At 37.8% G+C, this 27,424-nt stretch overlaps 1 protein-coding gene across 3 annotated transcripts in view; it reads left to right on the forward strand.

Moving 5' to 3' along the window:
* Window positions 1-1,952: 1,952 nt before the first annotated feature.
* Window positions 1,953-27,424, forward strand: part of LOC118824274 (A-kinase anchor protein 2) — a 146,228-nt gene continuing 120,756 nt past the window's right edge. For all 3 annotated transcript variants that reach the window (XM_036594298.1, XM_036594295.1, XM_036594296.1), the window contains exons 1-2: window positions 1,953-2,418; window positions 9,092-9,315. Coding sequence is in view for 1 of the 3 variants with exons in the window: in XM_036594296.1 (XP_036450189.1) it covers window positions 9,275-9,315 (41 nt within the window). In the remaining 2 variants the exon portion in view is untranslated. The remainder of the gene's footprint in view (window positions 2,419-9,091; window positions 9,316-27,424) is intronic.

A 27,424-nucleotide genomic window follows, 5' to 3' on the forward strand; every position in this document is an offset into this window, starting at 1 on the left:
CAAATTCACAGCACTTAAATACAAGGTCCAAATGCTAAGAAACATATTATGAGGTAGCAGTTGTGAACCTTATGAGGTTCATATTATGAGATTCACACAGTTGTGAACCTTGATGGGTTCTGAATGCTTGTTTGTATAATAGTGTATCTGAGCGTAGAGAATGTAGAGGAGTGATTAGAAATAACATTCTTCAAATGTTGCTTTAAAGACCCACTCCGTTACTCCAATGGATTCCTTTTCACATTCCAGAATGGGCAGGAATGCTATGATTGGCTACAAAGTGTCATACAGTTTTATGAAAAGCTCTTAGCCATCTCAGAAAATATATATGTAAAGTCATTTACTTGGGCATTATGCATCACACAATGGCAATATTTGTCAATATTTCAGTGGAGAATGTGGAGAACCACTAGGTGCTAACAGTGTTCTAGATGTTGACAGGATAAGGCTCTGTAACACTTTGTATTTTTTATGTTGTTAATGTTATGTAGCATTTTTATGGGTAAAACGCATTTACTGACATGTTAAATACACTATGTGTCCAAAAGTATCCAGACACCCCTCTAATTAGTGAATTGTAGTTACTTTAGGGTGCATCCATTGCTGATATAGGTGTTCAACTGTGCACATGCAGCTTGCATAATCTCCATAGAAAAGCACTGGCAATAGAATGGGATACTCTTTGTGTCAGCTTTGTGTCAATGTCTGTTGTGAAAAGTGATATATGAATAAACTTTAATTTGACTGGCTGTCAAATGTACAGTATCTTAAAACTGCAAAATGATCCATTTAAAAACATTGTCAATGTAATATCTGATAATGATCAGCACTTCAGTTTTGGAAAGTGGAAAGTAAAAACTATTTACAATGCTTTGTAACCGAAGCAAAAGGGTGTCTTGAAATCTAATGCTTCATCTAACAACAAAGGTACAGAGTGATGTTTATAAGAAAGAGAAATTCACACGTATGTCCACAAGATGGAGACTATGCACTAAAGTTGTAATATTTGTGGTCATTCTTTGCAACGTCATTGTGTGGTGTTGGAGATGATTTACATGATATACAGGACTGTGTAAAAATCAGAGACCACCTTTATTAATTTAATTTAATTAAACACATGTTTCAGGAGGTATTTCTGAGGGGATTCTAGATAACTCACGTGCCTAAGGAAGGAGAAAGTCAAAGGAAAATAAATGAAAAAGCCGGAATTTCCAAAACTGAGGTTCAAAAATTATTACAGAGAAAATGGGACTCCTAACAACCACCTGGTAGACCACCAAAACTGTCCCCATCAGATAAACAGTACTAAAGGCTTTCATCTCCACCCTCGCTTCAGATCTGAAAAAATCCACAGGTGTTTCTGTCCATCCTTCTACTCTGAGACAACTCAACACTATGAGTCTGAAAGGATGTGTAGCTGTCAAGAAGCTTTTACTGAGACTTGCAAATCAAACAATGAAGCTGCTGGTGTTCTCAGAACAATGGACTGTTCTTCGGTTACAGTGGGTTTAGCAACACCTATTTGGTTAAAAATAAAAAATGCAACCAAGTTTTAAGGCTTAAGAAAAATATCCCAGCAGATTTCTCTCTCCTGTGAAGAACAGAAGCTGTAATAAAGGTAAAGAGTGGACACACTAATAACTGAAAAATGTCTTGGTTAGTTGTGTAATTTTCTGTTGAATATGTTGTCTGCTTATTCTGCTTAAATTGTACTTAATGGCTGATTTGACTGGAATAAATGCAAGGTGGTCTCTTACTTTTGTACAGTAATGTACGTTTAAAAATTACTTTACAGAAAGCTATTAAAGGCTGATCACTGTGCTTGCCTTTTGTTTATTGATTCAGGTTCTGTTAAACAGTGGCCACATTAATGTGAACTGATCTATCTGTGGACTTTAGCTGTGGAAGTTGTAATAGGCCCCTAGTGACCTTGAACAAGGCCTCAGATGAGGTGACAGCAGGGGCGATATCCGCTCACTGCCCAAACAACTCAAAGGCTCTCTTCTGTCCTGTAACGGAGGAAGAATTCTCAAAAGAGAAGCTAACAAAGCTAACATTGTATTATCAGGCAGTGATATCTGTTAGCACCCTGCTAGCCTTGTCACTCATGGCCTTTCTGTACAGTTTGCCTATGGAAGGAAAGCTTTGAAGCATATGCAAGGAGTAAACGAATGCCTTTGATTTTTTCAGCTGGGAGCAAAAACAACAGCGCTGTTTGAGAGCTGAATCCAGCTGGCTAATAGTAAAAGGTAATGCGTAAGGCCGTGACACTGCAAACTGATCCCAGTTGCTCATGCTGCGTGTCTTCTAGAGGGGAAAATATGTGTGGATGGCCTGTGTGACAACATGAGGCCCTTTAGGAATGCACAGGATCGCGTAGCACTCAGGACGTCAAAGGCAGCAGCTAATCGCTAACTTGTGAGTAGTGGCTACTTCACACGTAGCTTTGTTGGGCCCACTTGTCTGTTGAGTTATCTGTGGCATGCTTCTTCTTCTTCCTCTCTCTCTCTCCTCTCAGGTGCACAATTAATCAGCCGGCATTCCTTCGCTAATATGTGCTCTTCTTCATCCAGTCAGATTAAAGAGCATGAGCGTCCGAAGAAATTCCTCTCTACATTTTTTGACTTCATATGGTCACTCTATGTGTAAACCTCCATCTAAGTTTTGGGGACAATATTTGGTGGAGAATGCGGAGATTCATTTGATGTTAACTGGGTTTCTGAATGTTAAACAGGATTAGGCTCTGTAATGTTCACATGTGGTACTTTGTAGCTGATTATCATTCATTGCGCCAATTCACTAATTCTGCAGATCATATATATACATACCGATCAGGCATAACATTATGACCACCTCCTTGTTTCTACGCTCATCGTCCATTTTATCAGCTCCACTTACTATATAGGTGCACTTTGTAATTCTACAATTACAGACTGTAGTCCATCGATTTCTGTGCATACTTTGTTAGCCCCCTTTTACCCTGTTCTTCAGTGTTCAGGACCCCCAGGGACCCTCACAGAGTAGGTACTATTTGGGTGGTGGATCATTCTCAGCACTGCAGTAACACTGATGTGGTGGTGGTGTGTTAGTGTGTGTTGCGCTGGTCTGAGTGGATCAGACACAGCAGTGCTGCTGGAGTTTTTAAACACCTCAGTGTCACTGCTGGACTGAGAATAGTCCATCAACCAAAAATATCCAGCCAACAGCGTCCTGTGGGCAGCATCCTGTGACCACTGATGAAAGACTAGAGGATGACCAACACAAACTGTGCAGACTTTTTTTTGCCTGATCGGGGTGTATATATATATATGGAGATAGTGATAAGGTACTTATAGGGTACTTTCTATTGGGAGGTGGCTGTCCCAAACCCTAACTCCTAAATTTAAAAATAATTCTTACTTTCTTTTATACATATTTTTCTCCCAATGCTGTTTTTTAAAATATCTTTTTGATTTCTTTTAAAATGAAGACATAGATTTATCATGAGTGTACAAGTCACGTACTGCCTAGTGTTTGTGAGTTCTGCTTAAAATTGGATGATGATTGTCACTACCGAAACAGTCACTACTGAAACATTTGGTAACATTTTGTTAGTGGGAAAGTTTTGGTAGTGTTATGATTGTCTTGTTAGTGACAAAATGAAATGTTTAACGTTTTAACATGTTCTTAAAAAATAAACATAATTAAGGTAAAGTTTCATTCAAAACAAATTTAGTAATAAGTAGTCAGAGTACGTAGTAATGAAGTCAAAATGTGTTTCAAACAAATGAATAAATTGATGGTTGTTTTGACTGGAAGTGGATTAAATGAAGCGTGTTCTCTGACTTCTGCACAGTACTGTATGCAGATTGTAAGATCGAAAAGGACACAACAAAAGAATATTAGAAATGCTAGGTGTACATGTGTGAAAGCCCACATACTGTATGTCATTTGAGGATGGCACACCTATGAACCTTATATCATCCAACCTTCTTACGAACTCCCTTTTTATAATGACCCTTACCGTCCTTGTTCTCAGACAAGCACATCTGGTCTGTATCATATGATCTCAGCCTGATTCTGATGATCCTGCATCATTTAATGAGTAGAAATCAAAGTGCTTCTGAAGATAATTGCTGGTAGCATGCAGTGTATTTGACTGCGTAGGTCTTGACACGCAGGCAGATCCAATCATCAGGGCATGGACTAAAAGGAGAAGTATTCATTTACTAACACTGATATGTAATACACAAAACCAACTCAAAGCTCAAGATTTTTAAAACTACTAGTGATGAGTTCCAGATGGTGAGGATGTCTTACTTATACAACACCTACGAGAAGATTAAGGAAGAGCAGACACTTACAAAAGCCTCACTTGCATTCCAGACAGTGTGATAAGGTTCTGCCAAACTGTGACCATAATCTCAAACATCCAAAGTGAGTGACACACAGGCATGCACAATCAATGTCTTACCACTTAAACTAAATGTGGCCTTGGATTTGTCCCCTAGAAGCAACCAAAAATATGACAACCAGACATTATTTCCAAATGATCTAGACTTTGCTAGAGACAGCAATACAGCAAGAAAGTTCATTCTTAAAGCGAAAGTTTCATCCAAATATAGTTCATCTGCCAAGACAGGTTTGATGTCTGAATTTTGCTTTCTTTGTATTTTTATTTTTTTTGTAGTTTTGCACTGGAACTATGAGGCTAATGTAGCTAACAAGAATTAGAAGCTTATAATCACCAGTAAGCATCCCCTTGTGAAAGAAAAATGCATTTCATATGAAAAGTGCATATTTTCAATGCTTTATATTTTACTTTAACGCATACAAAATGTACTATTTGCGAATGGTCATGAAGAGCTTAAAATCATTAAAAAGTAGTTATAAAACACAAATAAAAGGGCAACAGTGACCTACTGTTTACCTAATACTGAACTCACATTTGTTTATATTCCTGGTTATTGATCTTATACCGAGTACGTTTACATGCACTCTGCAGTTATCTGATTATTCAAAACAGTGTACTCCAGTTTCTTAGATCGTTGTAAGACCTGGAAATCTCACTAAGAAATCTTATAAAGAGAGATGGATTTTAGCTCAGTAAACAGATTTCTCAGTGCATGTAAACTCTGATGCATATCCATATTTTCAGGTAAAGTCACTGTTCAAGTCAATGTTTAAAAAGAAAAGACCCAGCTTGAAGTTTGGGTTTTACATTACATTTACGTCACGTCTTCTTCTGTGAGTTTATTGACTGGCTGCAAAACAGAAATCCAATTACTGCCTAACTCATGACCCAGAGTTTCACATTATCTGATTACCCAAGTGCATATAAACGTGTTGATCAGATTACTGACAATTTTTTTTTTCAGATTTTCAGCAGAACGCACTTCTGCACACATGTATGCACACCAACTGTTTATTTGCTGCATTTAACATGTGAAAATAAACGTGGCCTGTGCGGATTTTAGATTTTATGTTTTATTTTTTCCAATGTTAAACTCCAATGTTAAACTCAAAGCAAAGAAATGTAATTTGTGCACTAAAATTGCCAAAAATGCCATATATAAGTTTGTTCCCTTTACAGAATGTGTACTTATTTTGACTTAGAGGACCACAAAACATGTAATTTGACCAAGGGTGTTCAAGCTCCTGCATACCACTGTTGTATCTGACCCCAATCCGCAAACCACTGCAGAATGTTGTCAATATTTATCTTCCCTGTTTCTGCCCAGCACACACATTGTTGTCCCTGACATTCTTTTCGGAAGGCTATGAGGCTGAATGCAGCTTTCTGATTGGACAGTTGAGGTGACAGGTGACAGCTGGCCCTCTACCACCTGCACCAAACTGCCAGCATGTTAATACACACATACACACACGCATTCCCACTAGTTCTGCCTCACATGCTAATAAATCACCACCAGAAACACTGCAGGAAACCCTGCAGCGTTCTTATGCTTCTGTAATGCCATGAGAAGGATGGCTAAACCTGCACTCAGGTGAATGTGTATTCTGCACTGACTGTATTCTACACTGACTGTGATTTGTGTTTTTGATTAGAAACTAAATTCCAAAAAGAAGGATTAGTCTTGCATTATTAATTGAGATATTAATAGGTAGGCAAAAATACATCGTGGGTGCAATTCATCTGTATTGAATTCAAAATTTCATAATTACAATAACATTTAAATAACCTATATCACAGCAAACTGAATTTTGTGTGATGTATTATGTAAACACTGTTAAAGTTTTAAAAAGTACCATTCACTCCTCAGTCCGTATATGGAAACTGAACCTGAACCACAACTGTTTTTTTGCTGTTAATAACCTGTATCAGTGTAGCTCTGCCCATTCACACTGAAGTTATAAGGAGTGTTTCAGCCTGACCTGCTTTTTGAATGAGGCACAATACAGGGCAGCCAATCAGAACAGAGCTCATTTGTGTAATTCAATCGGAAAGGCACAGTAACAAAAACAGCCAGTTATATTTATATAACATAAACTAAACGGGATAAAGACGGCTGGAAAATGGTCATATGAAAATGAATTATAACATTTTGGTACATAAACTCACATAAATGTTCAAAAAAGCATCCATGTAGAAAGAAATACATGGATGTGTATTTTTTTTTTATATGTGACATATATGTCAAATACACTGTTTCATTCCGAAATGTATTCCAAACACTAAAGTACACAAAGCAAAATAATATTTTTGGCCATTTTCGTATTTGTAACATATTTGCTAAATACATTCTACATGTATTTCTTTTCCATATTGGGACTGTAAATAGTTCCTCCAGTCACATTTTTGGTATTCAGTGTATTTTTAAAAAATAATTTAGAAGCATATTGTAGTGACCCACTACTGGCTCGTGCTAGCTTCGAAAATCTCTGGACGCATGGTCATGCAAGCAGCAACACGCAGGGGTTCATATTTGGCGCACGACCCCCTAAAAAGGGCCGTTTATTGTTTTTTATGTTGTTGTTGCTTTAGTTTAGGTTGTGTATATGAATTATTTGTTATTATCATTTTGTGTTACGGGTTGGTCACCATGAGGGTGAAGCCTGTGGCCAGTGGTGACCTCCACCATGGGTTTGTGCTTCTGTATGTGGCTTTTTACCCTGGTGTTTTAACAAAGAGCACTTCTTGTGGTGGAATCATGGCCCTCCCTGTGTCACTACAATATCATACAAATCTAAGCGAATAAATTAGAATCAAAATGTGCTGATATTCAAGATTTAGTGATTCAGTGAATCATGTTCTAAAGTCTCATAACCAAATTGAATTATGGTAAAGTGATGTCAGATGTTTACATTTCTGGTTATTAATTTAGAAGACATGAGGCTCAAGTCAAATTACATTTGGTATTGTAAGCTAATTCTCTCAAACACATTATCTAAAATGGAGATATAAAGTAGCACTCTGTTAGCATTGTTTGATGTCTACTTCGATTCTCTGTACAGCCTTGAAGAGTTTTACTGGAAGTAAGTTCCAAACAACTTGGCTTGAAAACGATTGCTGACACTGACTTAATACACTGACCTCACCCAATGACCTCACCACTTTACACACCTCAGATCAAAGTTTTCAGCTGTAATATGTTAGAAATGTTCTGTCCATCGCCTTTTAGGTGAGCCCTTAGCTTTTACCGCCTTTATCCCTCTAAACTGCAAACATTATTCAAAAATCAGGTATTTGCTAGTTTTCCTTGTTCATTGTCAGAACAAAGTGCCATATCTCCAAAAAAGAAACTTTACAGGTGAAGGAAAAACATTCTTAATTTTCAATGTAAGTTAATGTAACAAGATTTTTGAACCATTTCTACTTATCTGTCTGCCATTAAATATTGACACAAAGGAAACAGCAGCTGGCTTTTTCAAACTGTATACTACAATAAAAAATACGCAAAAATGGACATACATGGTTTTGTCCGAACAACAACAATATAGTTATATACATGAGAAGAGACTGTATGACTGAGAGGAGAGAATTTTAAGAACTTTTTTGGTTTGAGAACACGGCACCCACAAGATGAAACCGAATACTTGCTTGACAAAATGAAGAATTTATAGATTTTTCATTTTCTGTATTATATATATTCATATTTTCCGCTAAAGCGACTCAATGTTTATAAAGGCCATAGCATGACGTTTGAGTTTCATATTACATTTACATTATGTGTTATTCTTTGAGTTTGTTGGCTGACTGCAAAGCACAAACCCAATTATTGCCTTACTCATGCAGACCTAGAGTTTTCCCATTATCTGATTACCCAAAGGTATGTAAACACTGGTTTCTGACAAAATCTGATTTTCTGCTGTTATCTGATTATTCAGTGCATGTAAATGTACTCACTGTTATAGTTTTAGACATAATCTGTAACGTCAACTCATGACAGCATGTGGCATCTGCCATGACATGTTTGTCTTGTGTAGTAGGGTTCAAATAAACTGTTACCAACACCTTTTTACCAATTCTGACTAATTTACTGCCACTCACTGAAGATTTGTTCTAAGGAGTTTTGTCGGAGTTTTCTTTCCCTTGATAGAGGCATTTTAAGGCGGTTGTATTTGGCTGAGAGGTTTAACGAACAATACTTTGCAAATGTTCAATTTGCACTGTGAAAACTACATGCATGCCTAAGAATGGAGAAAAGTAGAGACAGTAAAGGGTGAGGAACTGAAGTGTGGGCCCACACACAGGCCGTTGCAGTTTAAGGGCCTGTATGAAGTTTGTAATTGATGCTATTTATGACACTTGTTAGCTGTGTCTTATTCTCATTACTACAGTGCTGCCATTAAAGCTTACATAATCTATAAACTGCATGGTCAAACATGACAGTTTTACTTGACTGTAGATTAGATTGTCCTCTTGGTTATTTATATACTGTACATTTTATATGCTCTATCTATATTTACATATTGCATTGTCCATATTACTGGATTTATTGGAAGAATGAAATGGAAACTTCTGGAACAGCATGAGTCTATGGTGCATGAGGCGGTCAAGGTTAGCATACTGTCTGTAGTAATAAACGCAGACTCCTCCCTTCTTCCTCTCTATCTCTCCCTCTCTTTCTCTCTCTCTCTCCTCCTGCAGGCTAGGCGGAGGACATGCTTTCTGCTCGCTGCCATCCAGCACCCAACTGATTCTGCAGGAAAGCACCCTACCCTGTGTTCCACAAGGTGAAGGAGACGGTGACAACAGCGCAGAGGACAGCAGAACGAGAGAGAGGGAAAGAGCGAGGGGCAGGGCGAGAGAGAGAAAAGAGAAGAGGCTGCCATGATGGGCACACCTCTGAGGAGGAAAGCCCCGGCTTCTGAGTGAGTATCTCCATTTTCCCTCCTTTGCCTCCTCCAAAGGGTTGGACATCATGGCCAGGTTGCCATGGTGACGGCAGCCGGGGCAACAGGAGGATGATGATGCGGCTGCTGGCTGTCTGCGCTGCGGCTTCCTGTGTCTGGATGTGTGCATGTGTGCGTGCTAAACGTTGTATGTGATTCCATGTGTCACATTGTGTCACGGTCAATGAGGACACTCGGTTTATATAAAGCAGAAGCTGCATTTTGTAGCAGAGGCAGGCTAGACTGGACAGTTCTAGCTTACACCAAACACTGGGTGTTGTCTCCTGGTTCAGCAGAAAGATATGTTTGGCTTATACATGTGTGGATGAAATTAAAGTGATAGCTTGGCCAAATAATCTAATTTACATGATCAGCCGAAATGTGTTTGTTGTCTGAACTTTGCTTCTTTAGTTTTGCAAGGTAGCAACAAGGCGAATGTAACTAAGTAATAAGAGAAGCATATACCTCACCAATTAATTCAATTCAAAATACAGTTGTATAACGTTTCCTTCATCACCAAGCATAATTACAGAAATCCAGGTCCAGGCCCCAATTGACTAAGAGCAACAATGATAAGAAATCTCAATGGGGTAAAGAAACCTTAAGCGCAACCAAGACTTGGAGGGGGAATTCATCCTTCTCTGGTGAACAACGGAAAGAAACAAACAACACAAACAATGAGAATTATGTGATAGTAAATAGGAAGGTGGTTAATTAGTATTTTGCTAATTAGCAATTAGCATGGTGCAAACTGCAGGCATAAGAATGGACAAAAGTGTGTACAAAATATCTGGCTTCAGTATGGCTCCTTATTCTATTTTAAACTATGCGACAGTCTGACATTGCTCTTCAATTTTGTTATAAACAACGTGAAAGGTTGACTCATCAGATTACAGTACACACTTCCACTATGCATCAGTCCATTTGAAATGAGCTTGAGCCCAGAGAAGTCGGCGGTGTTTATGGATGCATATGGCTTTCACTGTGCAACAAGACAAATGTAACAGAGAAGCATATAACTCACCAATTTGTTCAAATTCAATTCAAAATACAGTTGTATATGTTTCCTTCATCATTAAGCAGAATAATAGAGACTCAGGACCAGACCCCAAGTGACTGAGGGCGACAGTAACAAGAAAAACTCAATGAGGGCAAGAAACCTCAAGAGCATGAATAGAAATGAACAAAACAAAACAATGTGAATTATGTAAACGTAAATAAGAAGGTGGGTAATTAGTATTTTGCTAATTAGCAAACTATAGCTGTAATATAAAAAGTGCAGTGCAATGAGCTACAGAATGGTCACTGTGTGTGTGTTGATCCATTGTGTTAAGGCAAAAGCACGTTAATCAAAAAAAAAATGCATTTATTGATACTGAATCTTGCCTGTTCTCCCCGTGTCTGCGTGGGTTTCCTCCGGGTACTCTGGTTTCCTCCCACAGTCCAAAAACATGCAGTCAGGCCAATTGGACGTGCTAAATTGCCCCTACGTGTGAGTGTGTGACTGTGTATGTCTGTCTGCCTGCCCTGCAATGGACTGGCGACCTGTCCAGGGTGTATCCTGCCTTCCGCCCAATGACAGCTGGGATAGGCTCCAGCACCCCACCGCGACCCAGAAGGATAAGCGGTTTAGATGATGGATGGATGGATGGATACTGAATCTTATGACAGCAACAAAACCCCAGACTGGTGCTATAACACCTTTAGAGGGCAGTAGTGAGTAAGTGGTGAGTAATGTTTGTTTAGTTGAACTCAAGTGGTGTTTATTTTATTTTATTTAAAAAGGGAAGGAAACTGTCTATTATGGGTCCTTTAAGCTTCCATTTACTTGTCACATTTTGGACAGTGGTCACTCGGTCAGTAAGGGATGGAGCCACACATGCTATCAGATCCACTAAACATCCAGCTATGAGCAATAATGTAGTTTTTAAAAGTGCACTTTATCTGAAACTGAGCAAAAGCTGAAAATAAACTTGACCTGGTCAAATCTTCCTGTCATACATTGAGATGAAATCCATTACAGGGCATGAAGAGTTCACAGGGAAACAAACCTCACAAGTACATTATGTTTAACAGAAACTAAAACATCTGCTTCTCTTCTCTCTGTGCATCCTGTGAGAAGCACTATAAATAGATCCACTGAAGAGAACGGCAGATTTTGAACAGCAAACAAATGAATTAGATCTATTCAGAGATAGATCTAGAGACAAGACAAGGAAAACAGTGTGGTGAGGGTGAGACATGCTCAAATGCCAAATGCCTAAAAATGGGCATTCGAGGTTCCTTGTGTGCTAATGGTTCAACAAGCACAAGTATAGTCATTCTGCTATATTCAACATTCTGAACTTTGAATGTGTGATGAGGTGATGGTTGGCAAATGCTTCTTTTCAAAACTCCCAACTGTCAGGAATGGATCTAGAAAGTTTTACCAGCAGTGGCAATTTTTTTTATGACTAAGGTGTGTCTTAGGTATGTCTAAGGCATATTTGACTCTCAGGACCATAAGTATATAAGCAGTACAGATCTATTTATGAACCCACTAATACTCCCCCCACCTTGACAGACCCTGGCTGGTAACAATCTAGATGAAGTTTTTCTTCAGTGTCCTGGAGAACACAATGTCCGTTATTTCCACAAACAATCTGAAAGTTTGACTCATCAGATTACAATACACATTTCCTCTTCGCATCAGTCCATTTCAGATGAGCTCGAGCCCAGAGAAGTTGGCAGTGTTTACGGTACACAGTACAGTCTTAATTTGCATTTGTGAATGCAGTGAAGAACAGCCTTCATTGACAAAGGTTTGTTAAAGTATTCCTGAGCCCATGTGGTGATATTCATTATAAAAGCATGCCAGTTTTTAATGCAGTGTCTTTTGAAGGATCAAAAGTCACAGGCATTCAGTTGTGGTTTGTGGCCTTGCACAGATTTCCTGTTTCCTTGCATTTATTAAAAATATTGTGCCCTGTAGAGGGTAAATACCTAAAATCCTTGCAAAGCAGTAGAAATTTGCTTTTCAAATCAGTACTTGTTAACTTATCTGCACAGATGTTTTCTCATCATGACTTAAGATTAATTTAACTGTAGTGAACTACACTCCAATGTAGACATCATTGTTCATTTAACTTGTTAGCTGACAAGTTAGCTAGATAACTCTAGCTAATTACACATGCTTGTGTATGTTTTTGTGACCGTACTTCTTCTGTATTACTGTGTATACAGTTGTGTTGCAATATTGATATGGAATTTAATCCATTGTACATTAATTACTCACTTTTTCAGTAATTTACACAGAAAGGCTACAGTTTCCATCTTTACTCACTCTCCTCTGATAGCTCTGTGATGTTGTGTTATTCCCAGCTAGAGTATTTAGAGTTGGAAAGCAGCACAGAGGCAACTCAGTTTCTTATGTCTGATGGGTTGTATGAGTTAATAGAACAACACAAGTAACAGAGTAATAGGTTTTGTTATACAATGTTCTTGTACATTTTAAGAGTTTTGAGAATATAGACACATTGTGCTTAATAACATTTGGTGTCATATTTTAGAGCCTGCAGAAGTGGGGTGGCAAGAGCCACCCCCCCCCACACACACACACACACACACACTCACACACACACAACACACAAATCGTAAAAGACAGCAAGCATTTAAAATAAAAAAAAACTTGAACCGTTTAAGATAAAATAACATGAACCTGAAGACAGCCACTGACAAAAGCTGGGGCAAAGCCAGTGGAAAGCCAAGGTGAGAGGCAGAGCCATGGTCAAGGCTTAGTGGTGAGGGAAACAAAGCCATATACGAATGACATTATTTGAAAACAATTTGTTGCATTTTATGGGACATTTTTTGTGGCAGTCATCTGAATTTGCTTTACCTATGTAGGTTATGTAGGTTTGTTGAGCATCTTCATGCAACTGTATCAAACAAAATCTTTGTACTGGATCACGTACTTAGCTAAGCCCAGGCAAAGCCACGCTAGGTCAATCAGTAACTGTCTTACACCAGAGCAGCTGCTGGTCTGCAGCAACAGGTGGCAAGAGAAACAGAGCGGAGTCCAAGGGGAAAGCAATGGAGATGATGAGGGCCATCCTCCAAGGCCTCTCTGAGCTCCAAGGGCATTACAGTAATTTATGGCTTCCTCTTAAAAAAAAACAGCTGCTTTCAGTCACATGGCTGTCTCTGGCTGCTCCTGTAGCATTCCTAACCTAAAATCTGGATGAATATCTCTGGGATTAAAGAGTTATATTCACTTGTAATGCTTAAGTGCTGATTTAGCATTTTTAGCAAGCCTTTTTTGGGAGCAAGTTCAACCAGAACTTCTGTTCAGTCTAGGGTTTGAGGCTATATTACACTGTAAAGGGATTTTGAGGTGTAAACTGATATAAAAAATATTTTTGTTTATCTGAACTAAAATTTTGTTTTGTTTGTTTCATTGAAAGTATTTATTTGAGTTGAATAAGTCCAATGAAACTGCTTGATACCATATGAAGTCATTTACTTAGGTTGAACCAGAGAAACATTTTTAATAGGGTAGGCTTAAGGCTGCAATTGCAGCATAAGTTCAGAAGGCTAACATGGTTAAGACGTGTTGCTGGTGCTTTACAAGTACATACTGCAGTTGTAGTTAACAGTTACAGCACTGCAGCTGTCGCATTCCGACCTCAACCAAATTAGCAGTCATAACGTCTGCAATGGACAGAACACACAAAAGTACAGTGTAGTGCTGGACAGTATTGATACCTGAATGTCATAATGTGTTCCAGTCATATCACAGTATCAAGATATTTGATGTTTTTTAAGTTTGCATTAATTAGGTTAATGATCTCCTGCTTGCTTCTGGTAGTCCACGACAAAATTGGCATAACAATCCTGAAATCCACTACAAAAATTGGTTACACCCTGGACAGGTTGCCAGTCTATCACAGGGCACACTGTAAACACTTTAAGAGATTTAAATGTTGCTTTGCTTAGTTTCATTGAAAGTATTTGTTTGTATTAAATAAAACTAACTAAACTGCTTATTACCACTTTTTCTTTAGGTTAAATAGACAAAACATTTTTACAGTGTAGTTGAGTGGCACTCAGAGACTCATTACACAAATCTGGCTTTTAATGATACACAACAGGACTGCAAAATGTGTCATTTTTAGTTTAGTTATATGAATTTTGGCTTTGGCATTACTGTTATCACAGAGGTCTGTGATATATATTAATATGTTCCAATTCCAAATGATTATTTCTTCGGGAGTTTTGATTATTCAAAGTGTTGGTGTAATTCAACAGGTCAATAATTTTGGGCTGTATATTGCAGACCAATGTTTAATCAAGTCACATTATTCATTGACCAGTGCGCCTTCAGTATTTAAAGACATGTCATGACTGCAATATGTATCCATATAATCACAATGCTACTATTTTGTCCATATTACGCAGCTCTAGTGCACACTACAATGCAAACAACATTATCTAGCTAATACATTGTAGTTGCACTATAATGCTGTTTTTTTGAGGTGCCAAGATTTGTACCCAGTGTTCTCCCCAGTTTAGTCCCCCTGCTAATTATCTCTCCTCCAACTACATAATGCTACCAAGCTGGGAGGATAAAGGCTAGTGATGTGTTCATGCCTGTGATGACTTGGATTGCACGAGTGATGAGAGGTGATATGCTTTTTTGGACAAGCTACACATATAAACATAGTAATTATTATGCAACAAGCACAGGATATTTGGCTGGCAACACTTCTATTAGTCTCATTCACCAAAGAGTTAAAAAAAGAAATTTGCAAGTGGGAGCCACTTTTTGTTTACACTGGGTGTACAGACATATAACTGAGCCAAGAGTGCTGACAAGGTCCAGAGCAAATCCAACCATAAACACAGGGAAGGCCAGTATAGAGCAGACTGCATGGGAGAAAGAGCATGCGTCACATTTCCTGGGTCATGCTTCAAGTGTGCCCTGCCTGCTAACCCCATGGTCACAAAGACAAACAATTCCCAGGCATTCAAAGTGAATAAACCTGCAAGAAAAACATATTTATTGAATTTTCTCACATATATGGACCATTCTACCAAATTAGATCAAACTGTGGTCTCACAGTTAAAAAAATAGATATTCAGATCTTAGATATTTACAAGATTTCTGTTAAGATCTGTTTAAGCCTAAACATTAGAGATTAGAGATAGTAATAAGCTAAATATGTACATAATTATCAATTACAGGGTACTTTATAATGGGAGGTGGTTGTCCCAAACCCTAACCAGTAATTTCAACTTGTTAAAAATTTACTTATTTTGTTTTGTTGAGTTTATTAAATTAAAAAAAAAATATATTCACAAAATTCTGTCCCAGTTTTAGTCCATAGGCAGAACTCATTTTAGCCACACCCCTGTATTTATACAGTAACTGAGACAGCATCCTTGTCCATCATGGTCACATGGTGAGCAGTTCCCATTGTTTTGAACAGATCCCATTGTTTTGAAGTAAATGTGTCCCAATGTCTGAAAATCAGTGTGAAATATTAAGAACTGTCCCTACTAAAACACATATTTTCTGCAATAAAGTAAATGATGCTTTAATGAAAAATATGATTTTATGTGTGTGCAACTGTTCAAAGCTGTGTTTGCTGTCATGTACTGGCTAGCGTTTTTGAATTCTGCTCAAAATGAGCTAAAATTGTCACCACCAAAACAGTCACTACTGAAACCTTTGGTAAAGTTTCATTAGTGTTATGATTGTTTTGTTAGTGACAAAATGGAATGTTCAATAATGGATTTTAGTGAGTTGGCGCATTAATACAGATTTCAGGTGGTCATAGAAGTACATATGTAGTATTTTACAATGACCTTGAATGCAGCTTAGCATACCAGATTGTAAATACCTCAATAACTATTCAGAACCCAAAATCTTTTTGTATTGTTGAAATGATTTCACTACCTCATCATAATTTAACAAATTAGTTCATATTATAATATATTGTCACTGTTACAAAACTTAATTTCCATGACTTAAAATAGTAACACTGCAGAAGGACATGTATGTTAATGTAACAATATTATATTCCTAGTTATTTTTGTTTGGGCCATTTGTGCTGTACCACTCATCATGAAGTGTTCATGCAATGTAATGTTTAGCGTGCATTTTCAAAATGGACCAAAGGACTAAAAACTTTTTTTTTTAAATGTTTTGATAAGAGAGCATTAACACTTAAAGATACAGCCCAGATATTTGACAATTCATTATTTTTATGATGTCACAAAATCCACATTTACACATTTTCACCTGTTCAGCCTAGAGTTGTTTAGCTCCCCCCATTCACTCCAAAATTATAAGGATTTTTTAGCCTGAACTGCTTTTTGAATAGGCACAATACAGGGCAGCCAATCAGAACAGAGCTAATTTACATTAATCAGTCCTAAAGGCACGGTAACAAAAAAACAGCCTGTTGAGTTCTGTGAGATTAGGAGAGGTTGGAAAATGGTCATGTAAAATTTAATTATGACTGCTTTTGTTCATAAACCCACACAAACCTCATAAGTCAACCTCAGAAACAAAATACAATTCATGAAATATGTAAGATATGGGCTCTTACTAAAGCCAGTGGTCTCTTAGACTGGTGTCAGCTTTATCCTGATCATGGAGTTTCTAAATGCAGTTTAGAAACTACTGATAGTCATAAAAATACTGAAAAAGGGTTCATTTGATCTAATCTATAATAAATATTGATCACATTTCAGCTACTAACTCCTGTCCGTGCTTAATAAATAATTGAATTATTCAGACAACGCTCCTTAAATCAATTAAAAAGTTTAACACTCCACTTCACGCAAGATAAATAATGTAATGTCTGTCAGTCTGTGGTAAATCTTAATATCATTTATAGCACATAAGTGAGTTGACCAAGTGCAAATTTATCAAAGTGACAACTTCAAGAAGCCAAGCACAACAAAAGAGCCCTCAGACACTTTATGAAATATTCATTGTAGTCTAAGTTCATTTACTGCTTGGTTTTGCCACCTAAAAATTAGCATATCCTGCTGCAGTAAAGTTAAAACAAACATCATCAGCCATTAAAAATGACACGTTGACAGGGTGACCATAAAAGTCGCGGTTATTTTCGTCCTCAGACCTTAAAAACACAAGCATCAGCTCGCTAGAGGTGTGTGTGTTTTGCTTTAAAAGAATTGGAGGGCCTTTTGCTCTGTGTTTATTTGGTCTCTGATTCCCAGCTTTTGGATTTGGGCACATCTGGAAGGCATTAGTCTGCCGCGCTGGCTCGTGGGATGAGGTCACCGTGCCAGAGTAACAATGTTGCTTTTGTCTGTTATGCCGACTGATGACGCTGCGGTGAAGCCAAGGGCTGCAGGCAGAAAGATAAAACAGCCAATAAGAAAGCAGAAAGATAAAACAGCCAATCGGGCAAAGGATCCGTTCACAAGCACCCAGCAAGTGACGTAGGTCACTGAAGCTACCAGGCTAATGCAGCAAATTCCAGGCCAAAGGTAGCTTATAGCCACCAATTAGCATCATGTAAACTGCAGGCCTAAATGATCACATACATGCCTCAAACTGTGTTAAGTTGTTAACCCCTTACATGGCCAGTACATCAAGTTTTATTATACACTTATACAACCTAAAAACATCTCCATCAGTTTGCATTGAAGTCCTTGTAGTTACTGAATAAAAAGCCTAAGTATGTAATAAGACTGGGTTTTTAACGAGTTACGTAATCTCACATAGATTTAATTATGTGGTTTCTAACTCTCTAAGACATTCTATTAAAAGAAAATGTACTGAACTGTGCAGCATTTTTCCACTGCACAACATACTGGAATGTTTGACATCAGAAAACCTGAACCGCTCTATGGTTTTTTGGTATCTACTCAGTACTGGTACCAAAAAGAGGGCATTTTGTTCTGTCTTGGTAACATTTGCAGCTGAAGCCAACAGCAATTTAGCAAAATCTTCACTCTTCCAGTTGAAGATAAAGTCACCAAGGACTGTTACATCACCAACATGTGCACTACTATGTACACTTGAAAGGCATGTTAATGTGTTGGCTGCTATTTTTAGAATTAATACTTTGTAAAGAGTTTGCTAAGGTGACATAAGCTGGTTTGGAAGATAAGGCTAACACTATTACCATTTATATTAGCTTCTTCAGAATGAGTGTTTGGGCTCATGTTTTCACTAGAGCTGTCGAAGTTAATGTGATAAATTTCACAATCTCACTTTAATGTAGTGCCGTTAATGCAGGTTCTTTTTGACCCTATGAATCACCCATAGTTCAAGCTCCAAATTGAACGTGCACCACTCTAGCTTCAAGTGAATCATACTGTATTAGTCACTCTCTACTCTTTGAATTGGTGAATGGTGGAGAAAATCCTCTTAAATGGTAAGTTCAATTTCAAAACTTTGCCATGTGGCTCACTTAACAAAGCTGAGGCTGTGTGTAGTTACTGTCAGGCTGAATTTAGTTATCACCGGAGTGCATCCAGCCTATGATATCACATGTAAGCTAAGCACACATCTAACACCAACAGCATTAGCCATACTAATATATGACAGTCCACACTTGACAGTGTTTAGCGGGAAACAATGGACGCATCAACCTCCAGCAAGTTAACGTTAGCAATTGCTAAATGGACAGTCACAGCATGCAGGCCTATTTACACAGTGGAGAATGAAGGTCTGCGTGACATAATCCGGAGCGTTTCCAGCAACTCAACCTTATGAGTTGGCCTCAAGAGCCACAGTCATCACTAGGATACACGAGCTGTATGAAACAGAGAGGGCAAAACTAGCTAAGGAGTTGGAGCTAACAAAGACAATGATTGTCGCATTTACTGATGAGTGAATAAAAATCCCTCACATTTGAATTTTTTTTATTTTCTCATGTTCTGGTTACATGAACTTGTTAAGTACCTTTGTATGATTATATTATTTCCACTCTTCTTCATATAACCTATTACACCTAAAAATCTTCCAATGGGGTAAAATTTCAACAGATCAAAAAATCTGATCAATCATGATTAACTAGACAAATTCACACTATTATTCACAATTTTTAATCACTTCACAGCCCTAATTTTCACACCTGACAGGGAAAAATATAAAAATATAAACTTTGCGAGGTCACATAGTAGCCACATTAGACTTTTAATAGTGGTATATAATGACCAAAAAGACAATTAAATTATTAATCATAGTTATTATGACAGTTTCTCTGGTCAGATGGAAAATAAACAACAAAAAAAGTTTCATTGGTTTCTAAAACAAATCAAATCACAATTTTACATTTATCCCTTTATAAGCTAAGACATGTTCAGAGTCCAAAATTTGCTTCTTCAGTTTTAGCGACAAGGCTAACATAGCTAACATGTAATGCTGGCTAGATAACCTTAATTTTGCATTGTGTTAACTGCACGCCAAAATCGCATGCTTATCTCAAACCACACTGAGCTGTTAAGCAATGTTAGATTGTCTTGCTTATATGGTTGCTATTGATTTTAGCTATGCAGCATATCTTTGTTCATTTTTCATTTACTGAACGTTGGACACCAAACATGAATTTTCTGATTGACTACATTTGGAGAAAGAGGAAATTTGTGTAAATTACGTTCTTCACCAAACTGTCCCTTTAAATATCAGAATCGTATGTTAAAAATAGCCATCCCTCTGCCGTGCAATTGCTGGGGAATTGTTCCATCTTTCATTAAACAACAAAACAATGCATGTTCACAAGCTCTGTTACAGTGTGGTGCTGACAGGCACGCTTACTGTACACTGACCTGGCCAAACAATGTTCCACAGTGGCCTGTTGAATGATTTAGCCCACCGTTCTGCAGAGTAGGTGGACTCACTAGGCTTCTGAAGAGTGGAGCTGCAGGGTAGGAGAGCCGCGTGTTCTGCGGCTTTCAGACTATTTCCAGTAGTTACGCGAGCGACCAAGAATTTCCTCTCCTCACGAATGATGACCGCCGCTGCAATTTATGCTCCGCCAGCCAGACAGACCTACAACAGATACTTCACAACAGATTTTGAGCTACAGTTATCTATCTCTGCACTGAAATGAGTGATCTTTCGAATTTGCTTGAGTTGAATGGGCACATCATTTCCATATTAACAAACTATAAAAAAACAATTGTCTCCATTTACTTACAAGGCTAGATAGAATAACAGAAACAGCACATAAAATACCCATATTCATTGGCCATTATATCAGAAACACCTCTGATAAGTCACTGACTGTAGCTCATCTGTTGCTTCACAATGTATCAGGCCCCTCTGCCATTCATTTGATAGAACGGGACCCCCATAGGACCAACACTGACCATATGTTGGTGGTCAAAGTTGTGTTGAGAATAGTTCCCCACTCAAATAATATCAGGGGTGGTCTTTCGATGGTTTATACTGATGGGGTAAAGGGGGCTGATAAATAGTATAGCAACAGATTAGATTATAGTCAGTAACTCTTAGCCTACAAAATGCACCTATATGGTTAGTGTTTCTGATAAAACGGCCAAAGATTCTAAATATTAGTGTTGTGTTTCTGTTGTTTTGTAGACCATCTGTACTTGCAGTAACTGTTATTTTATTCATATGGAAATGAGGCACATATTTGAATCAAGTAGCATAGCTGTGGTAAGCTGTTGATAATAACCAAGTATTTTGCATACTGGCCTCTTACACTTAAGTCTGTTGTATTCATGCTTGACTTATAAAACCAGGCCTGTGGATAATACACTCTTCTTTTAGTTGGAGCACTCTTAGATATAAAGAAAGTGTTCTTTGGAATGATGCCACAGAACAACCGTTTTTGGCTCCCTAAAGAACCTTTCCATGGATTATTCTTTAAAAATAACACTTTCAAAGATGAGATGTGTGAGTTTAAAAGTTTTTAAAGTTTAAAGAGAAAAGAGGGAAGCCAATCAGAACCGATCGTTTATAAAAAAAAATAGACTAAATGCACTAAAATATACAGAAAACAAATGTGTGTTCTCTGTAGAGAATGTGCTAACTTATCTTTACACAGAAAATCAACAATAAATGTAACTTGACATGGGTTGTTTAAACAAGCATACGTAAAATGGTGATGAATTATGACTTTGTTTTGGCAAATAAAACCACACAAATGCCAAAAGTCAACCTTAAGAGGAAAACAAAATAAATGAAAAATATAGGATATGAGCCATTTTCAGATCCTCCATTTAATGCAAACCTTCTAAACCACGTTTTTTTTTCGTAATACTGTTTGTCCAAGCCAGGAACCGTTTAGAACCATTTTCTTGAGGAAGAATAGGAAGGAGAAAACGTTACATTTATGTTAGAATCCTCTCCTCCTCATTTCTGTGTATTCCCATGAGTGCTCTTATAAGCGAAGGCATCAAAACCAGTTTACATGTTATTGTTCTTATGTCTTCCTTCCTCTCTCTCTCTCTGTATTCAACAGCTAGTGCTGCACAGTAGAGAGGAATAATGACTGAGCCTTGGGTCTTTAATAATAGCTTTTGTCTCTCTAGTAAACTCGCGGTCAAATGCGGGCGGCTGAGGCGGTTGACCTCTGTAGCCTACACAGCTATGAGTTCAGCGCAGCACTGTTTGGCACTGTATTCCTCAGGCTGTCTGTAGTTGACTGGCACTAGACTTGAGATGGAAGACACGTCCCAAGCTAATAATTACCCTGCGTTTTTAGCGTCCCCTCTCACTCTCGGATGATCAGGCAAATGGCTCCTGCCACTCAATTATTAATGCTACATATCACTTAGTGGCACTGCAAGCTTTGGAAGCTCCTGAACTCCCTGTCAGCTTCACTTCGTCACTTCAGATTATACATCTGGCACATACAGTGTTTACCTTTTACTTTCTGCCATGCCCATATCTACTTACAGAGCATAAATCATTGTGAAACCATGAATGCTGCAGTCTGTGCTCCAGCTCAGAAACTAGAAGTGTAATGTGCAGGCTGATATATGATTAGATGGTTGACACTGGAGAGTGAGTTTCTTTTTTCATAAATGCATGATAGGAAAAATTGCCATTTTTTAGTACCTGATATGTTCTCAAAGGAATATTTCAGCATTGTACAACCTAATTTCTATCTGTATACAGTTGGTTATAATACAATCATTTTTACTGCTCTTAGAAAAGAACTGAAAAGCCACTCAAAACATACTCATAATGTGTGTCAGTGGGTTTTCTGTTCTTTTCTAAGTACAAGGAAAGGAATTGAAATGATGGTATCTCAATGAAGAAACCCCAAAAAGTTAGGACAGCAGAAAAAATGAACAGATTCATTTCTACCTGAATACATTTTTTTAAAACAGTACAAAGACAAGATATTTAATGTAATTAAATTATTAATCTTATATCTATGCTTATTCTAAGTTTGACAGCTGCAACATGTTCCAAAAAAGTTGGGACAGTAGCACGATTACCACTGTGTTACATCATCTTTCCTTTTAACAACATTCAGTAAACGTTTGGGCATTAAAGATATTAATTGTTGTAGTTGTGAAAGTAAATTTTTTTCCATTCTTGCTTGATATAATACTTCAGCTGCTCAACCGTCCAGGGTCTCCAATGTCATATATTGTGCTTCATAATGCACCACATGTTTTTAATATGAGACAGGTCTGGACTAAAGGCAGGCCAGTCTAGCACCCACACTCTCTCACTACACAGCCATACTGTTAGAAGACATGCAGAATGTAGCTTGGCATTGTCTTACTGAAACAAGCAGGGACGTGCCTGAAAAAGACGTCATCTAGATGGCAGCATATGTTGCTCAAAATGTGTATGTACCCCTCAGCATTAATGATGCCTTCGCAGAAATACAAGTTACCTACCAACACACCCACATACCATGACAGATGCTGGCTTTAAAACTTTGCTTTGGTAACTTTTGTGATGGTCCTTTTCCTTTTGGCCTGGAAAGGACAATGTCCATTATTTCCCGAAACAATCTCTAAAGTGGACTCATCAGACCACAGCACACATTTCCACGTTTCATCAGTCCATCTCAGATAAACAAGTGTTTTTGGTCATTCCACAAACTTCCCAGTCTTACACTGCAACCCTGTCCCAACTTTTTGGAATGTGTTGCAGGAATCAAAAATCAATGAAGATAATAAGGTAAAATATTAAATATAGATTTATGTGCTGTTTTCATTTAAGTATTAAAGTATTTACATACTTTCTGGTTTTATTTACCTACTGTCCCAACTTTTTTGGAATTAAGTTTTTATGCTGCACATACACTGGATAGAGATTAAGTTGAAAAATGCCATGGTATTACTATGAGAGCTCAATGACTATATGCAAGATAATACATGTATAAACGGTTGACCCTTGACAGCAAGATGAAGATTCCTCTTTTATAAAAGCAGTAAATGCAAAACTGTCTCTTTTACATGTATGATATGTATAAGTGTTGTTCCCTTAAATGTTCCTGAGAGTTTGAAGTCGTGCTGTTGACTACGGTTCATTATTATTGAACTACAACAACTATTATTTGAAGTAGCTCTTGCTGGTGAGTAACATCAATCTAATAAATATTCGAGGGGCACTAGTACTGCCATTGAGTGCTTTGTTATTAAGTGCTCGAGCTGTCATTACCATAATAGTGTTTTGTAGCTGGAGGATGCTATACAGAATCACCTCTGCATTAACTGAATCTGCACTGGCATAAAAGGATTTTACTGTCTTTGCTGATTATGAGCTTTATGTTTATCTATCTTTGTATAGCTTAGTTCTGATAAGAGACTTGAGTAGTAACACACTGAATGTAACAGTGTTACAAAATCAGGATCCAAAAAATGGGTAACTGTGTTCTGTATAGTTACAGGAAAAGGCAGTAATCAGATTACAGATACTTTATAAAAGTGGGTGATTATAGCCAGCATTACATTAAAACCACTCTTGCTCAACAAATGTGATTTTTCTGACGTCACCATTATTTTATTTCTCCTCTATTTGATTTTTGCAAACATTCATAGGTGAACTCACTACACCAATCTCTATTGTCTCAATGGTGGGCATAGCAACAGCCAAGCTGACTGGACAGTTGTGTCTCAGCAATTGTGTTACGCCCTGCTGGTGTAGTTTGTGAGTAAATGACATGACGAGCATGTTTTGTGTCCAAGTCCATAATTCTCCTATTAAATCATTGAATAAATACATATATCACAATATTTTACAATGCCTCCTTTCTGTGAATACATGTTCAGTGCACCAAAATAAAATGTATTGTAGGCCTTTATGCCTCCCAGATTCTAAAAATGTCAAGTGACACAGCTGCCCAACCGTATATGCAGATTAAGTAAACTATTTAAAATGGTATTTTACTCAAATTATAAATAAAAAAGTCATGATTTTATATTTGAAGCCTTTAAAATCACAATAACATTTGAGGGAATCAGAAGTTACTGGGAAAATAGAGCAACTGTAAAAGTAATTAACTAATTGAAAAACTTTTGCCTGTAAATTCTGATTCCCTCAAATGTTAAGCAGCACAACTGACAATAAAGGACTTTTTTCTTACATGCTTTTAAGACAGACCGGTTTTGCATCATACAAGAAAACCCCAAGTGACCTTCATGGTGTAATGCCAAGGTCAATAGCTCTTTCACTAACAAAGAAAAAATGGTCATTCTTGAATTGTAGTTCAGCTGCTTCATATTACCAAGTCATGTGGTGTGACACCAGGAAAGCTATTATTATTACAATACTTACATGTATTAAAACGCTTATATGGATCAACAAAATGTTGCCATTATTTACTTGCTTTCAGCACTAATTGTGTTGATGTAATACATTAATTTATGTGCCATTGACAGATATTTGATCAAGTAAAAGCAGTTTTCAGTGTACAGTCTATTGTATGCATGCACTTATCAGACTTCTTCAGTTCAAAATTTTATTGTCATTATACACATACACAAGTGCAGAGGTTAGGGCCATGACTCTAAAGACGCATGATAAACACTGGAAATGACTAATAAAACTAGGCCTGTGAATAACATGCTGGGTAAAAAGGCAGTCCTTCTTCTTTTGGCTGGAATATGAAGAAAACCCCTGCTGAACCGCAATACATTTATGTCAGAATCCCGTCCAGTGCATTTCTGTCTATTCCCCTGAGCTTTCCTCACGCACTCAGCACTCCAGACTCAGCCACTCTTAGCTCAGCCTTTTCACCATATAAGGACTTTTTGTATCCCTCCACCGGGGGAGAGTAGGAAGAGGAGGTTGGATGGGGGGAAAGGGGCCAGTAGGACCCCCTGCTCCTTCTGCCCATGACCCCCCTCTGTTCCACGGCAGCAGTAGCACAGAGTGGGAGTTAACAAACATTCTGAGGCTGTTAAAAGTCGTCTGGGAAATCCATGGCGCAGCATTTCTGTTCATATTTACTGTAAAAGTGGATAACGGACTAACGTCTGTAGAACACTAAGGTTCCATATGTGAGCCCACGCATCACTTCCTCCCTCTCATTACTACATAACTTACAGACCTGTTATTTACATACGTAAATGTTATTATATATGTAATTACATAGAACATATATAAAAAAATCTTTAATGCTGGGTAACTTCTGCTGTTTTGTTTGGATTGCTGGCTGTATTTCACATCAACAGCTTCAAGTCTGCATTTTCAACTTTCATCTATTTGTTTCATTGTGAAGAAAGGAGAAAAACATGGACAAACAGGATGTTTTCTTTCCGCAGAGCACACAACAATAACCTTTCATCAAATTCAGTCATAATAAAATATCCCCTCTTCTACCCACAAACAAAGATGTGGTATGAGCTGACATTTTAGAATCTGTGCTTTTTAATATATTATTTTCTCTTTGTTTCAGGAAAAAATTATTTATGTACAATTACACTTTTACACATTTATCACTAGTGAGAACTGTGACTTGATGAAGTCATTATGGCAGTACAGGGAAGGAAGAGTACTAATTTAAACAGGTCACTTCCAAAGCTAAATATCATTTCAGTCTACTGACACTTTTTATCTGTTCACAGGTAACAGCTGGAGGTATTGTGTATTGTACAGTAATGCGCTCTTATCAGATGGCTGATTCTGATGAACAAAATAGAGAGCAGCTTTTTCCTCTTTGAATATCCCAGGTGTAAGACACACCTCTCTTTTTCCTCCCAGCAGACTCCCCTGCCCTCCCTTTCTCTCTCTTCTCTCTCTCTCTCTGTTTCTTATTCACGTTTTCCCTCTCTCTATTTCTGTCTCTTTACCTCTCTCATTCTCCCTCTCATTCTCCCTCTCATCTCTCTCTCTCTCTCTCTCTCTCTCTCTCTCTCTCTCTCTCTCTCTCACTAGCCAGGTTAGGTTCTTCCATGCAGCTGTTAAATCAAGTGAATAACTGAAATGTGGCAAAACATTGTGTGAATTAGGCTGCATTTCCATCAGCTTAGTACAAATGAATTCAGCTCTCTCTGTCCTGTTTGTGAAAACATAAAAGGGAGTTAAAAATTTTTAATGCTGGGTAACTTCTGCTGTTTTGTTTGTATTGCTGGCTGTATTTCACATCATAACAGCACAAAAATAGCACTGACAATAAAACAGCTCAAGATCAGCTGGAGGCCCCTTAGATCTGTTTACTATATAAGATCAATGTCATGTTTTTTCCTTTGATAAGATAAATGTATGTGTTAATTTCTTGCATTTCTTTTTTTTCTGCAAAATTGTATCCACTTCAAGTACAAACCTTTATACAAATTTCTGAGATTTTTTTTCTCATCAAGTCATTTTTTTTTGGTCTATTAAAATATATATAAAGACACACGAAAGGAAACCCAGCTGCTGTCCTTTTCTTTCTTTTGCTCTCTCTTTTCCATTTCTCTTGTTTTCTCTCTCCCACCCTCTCACTCACTCACTCTATCTTTCTCCTCTTCATCTCTTTCCTCTCTATCTGTTGCTCTGTCATGCTCTCTGTCTTCTCTCTATCTCTCTCAGTCTCTATTTCCTTCTCGTTCACTCTCTCACTCTCTCTCCATTTTATCTCTCTCTCCTTCTCCTCTCTTTCTATCTCTCTCTCTCGCACACACTCTCCCCAGCCTCTCTCTTTCGCTC

This window comes from Colossoma macropomum, unplaced genomic scaffold (genome assembly GCF_904425465.1).
Source record: "Colossoma macropomum unplaced genomic scaffold, Colossoma_macropomum, whole genome shotgun sequence".
In the NCBI taxonomy this organism is placed as follows: domain Eukaryota; kingdom Metazoa; phylum Chordata; class Actinopteri; order Characiformes; family Serrasalmidae; genus Colossoma; species Colossoma macropomum.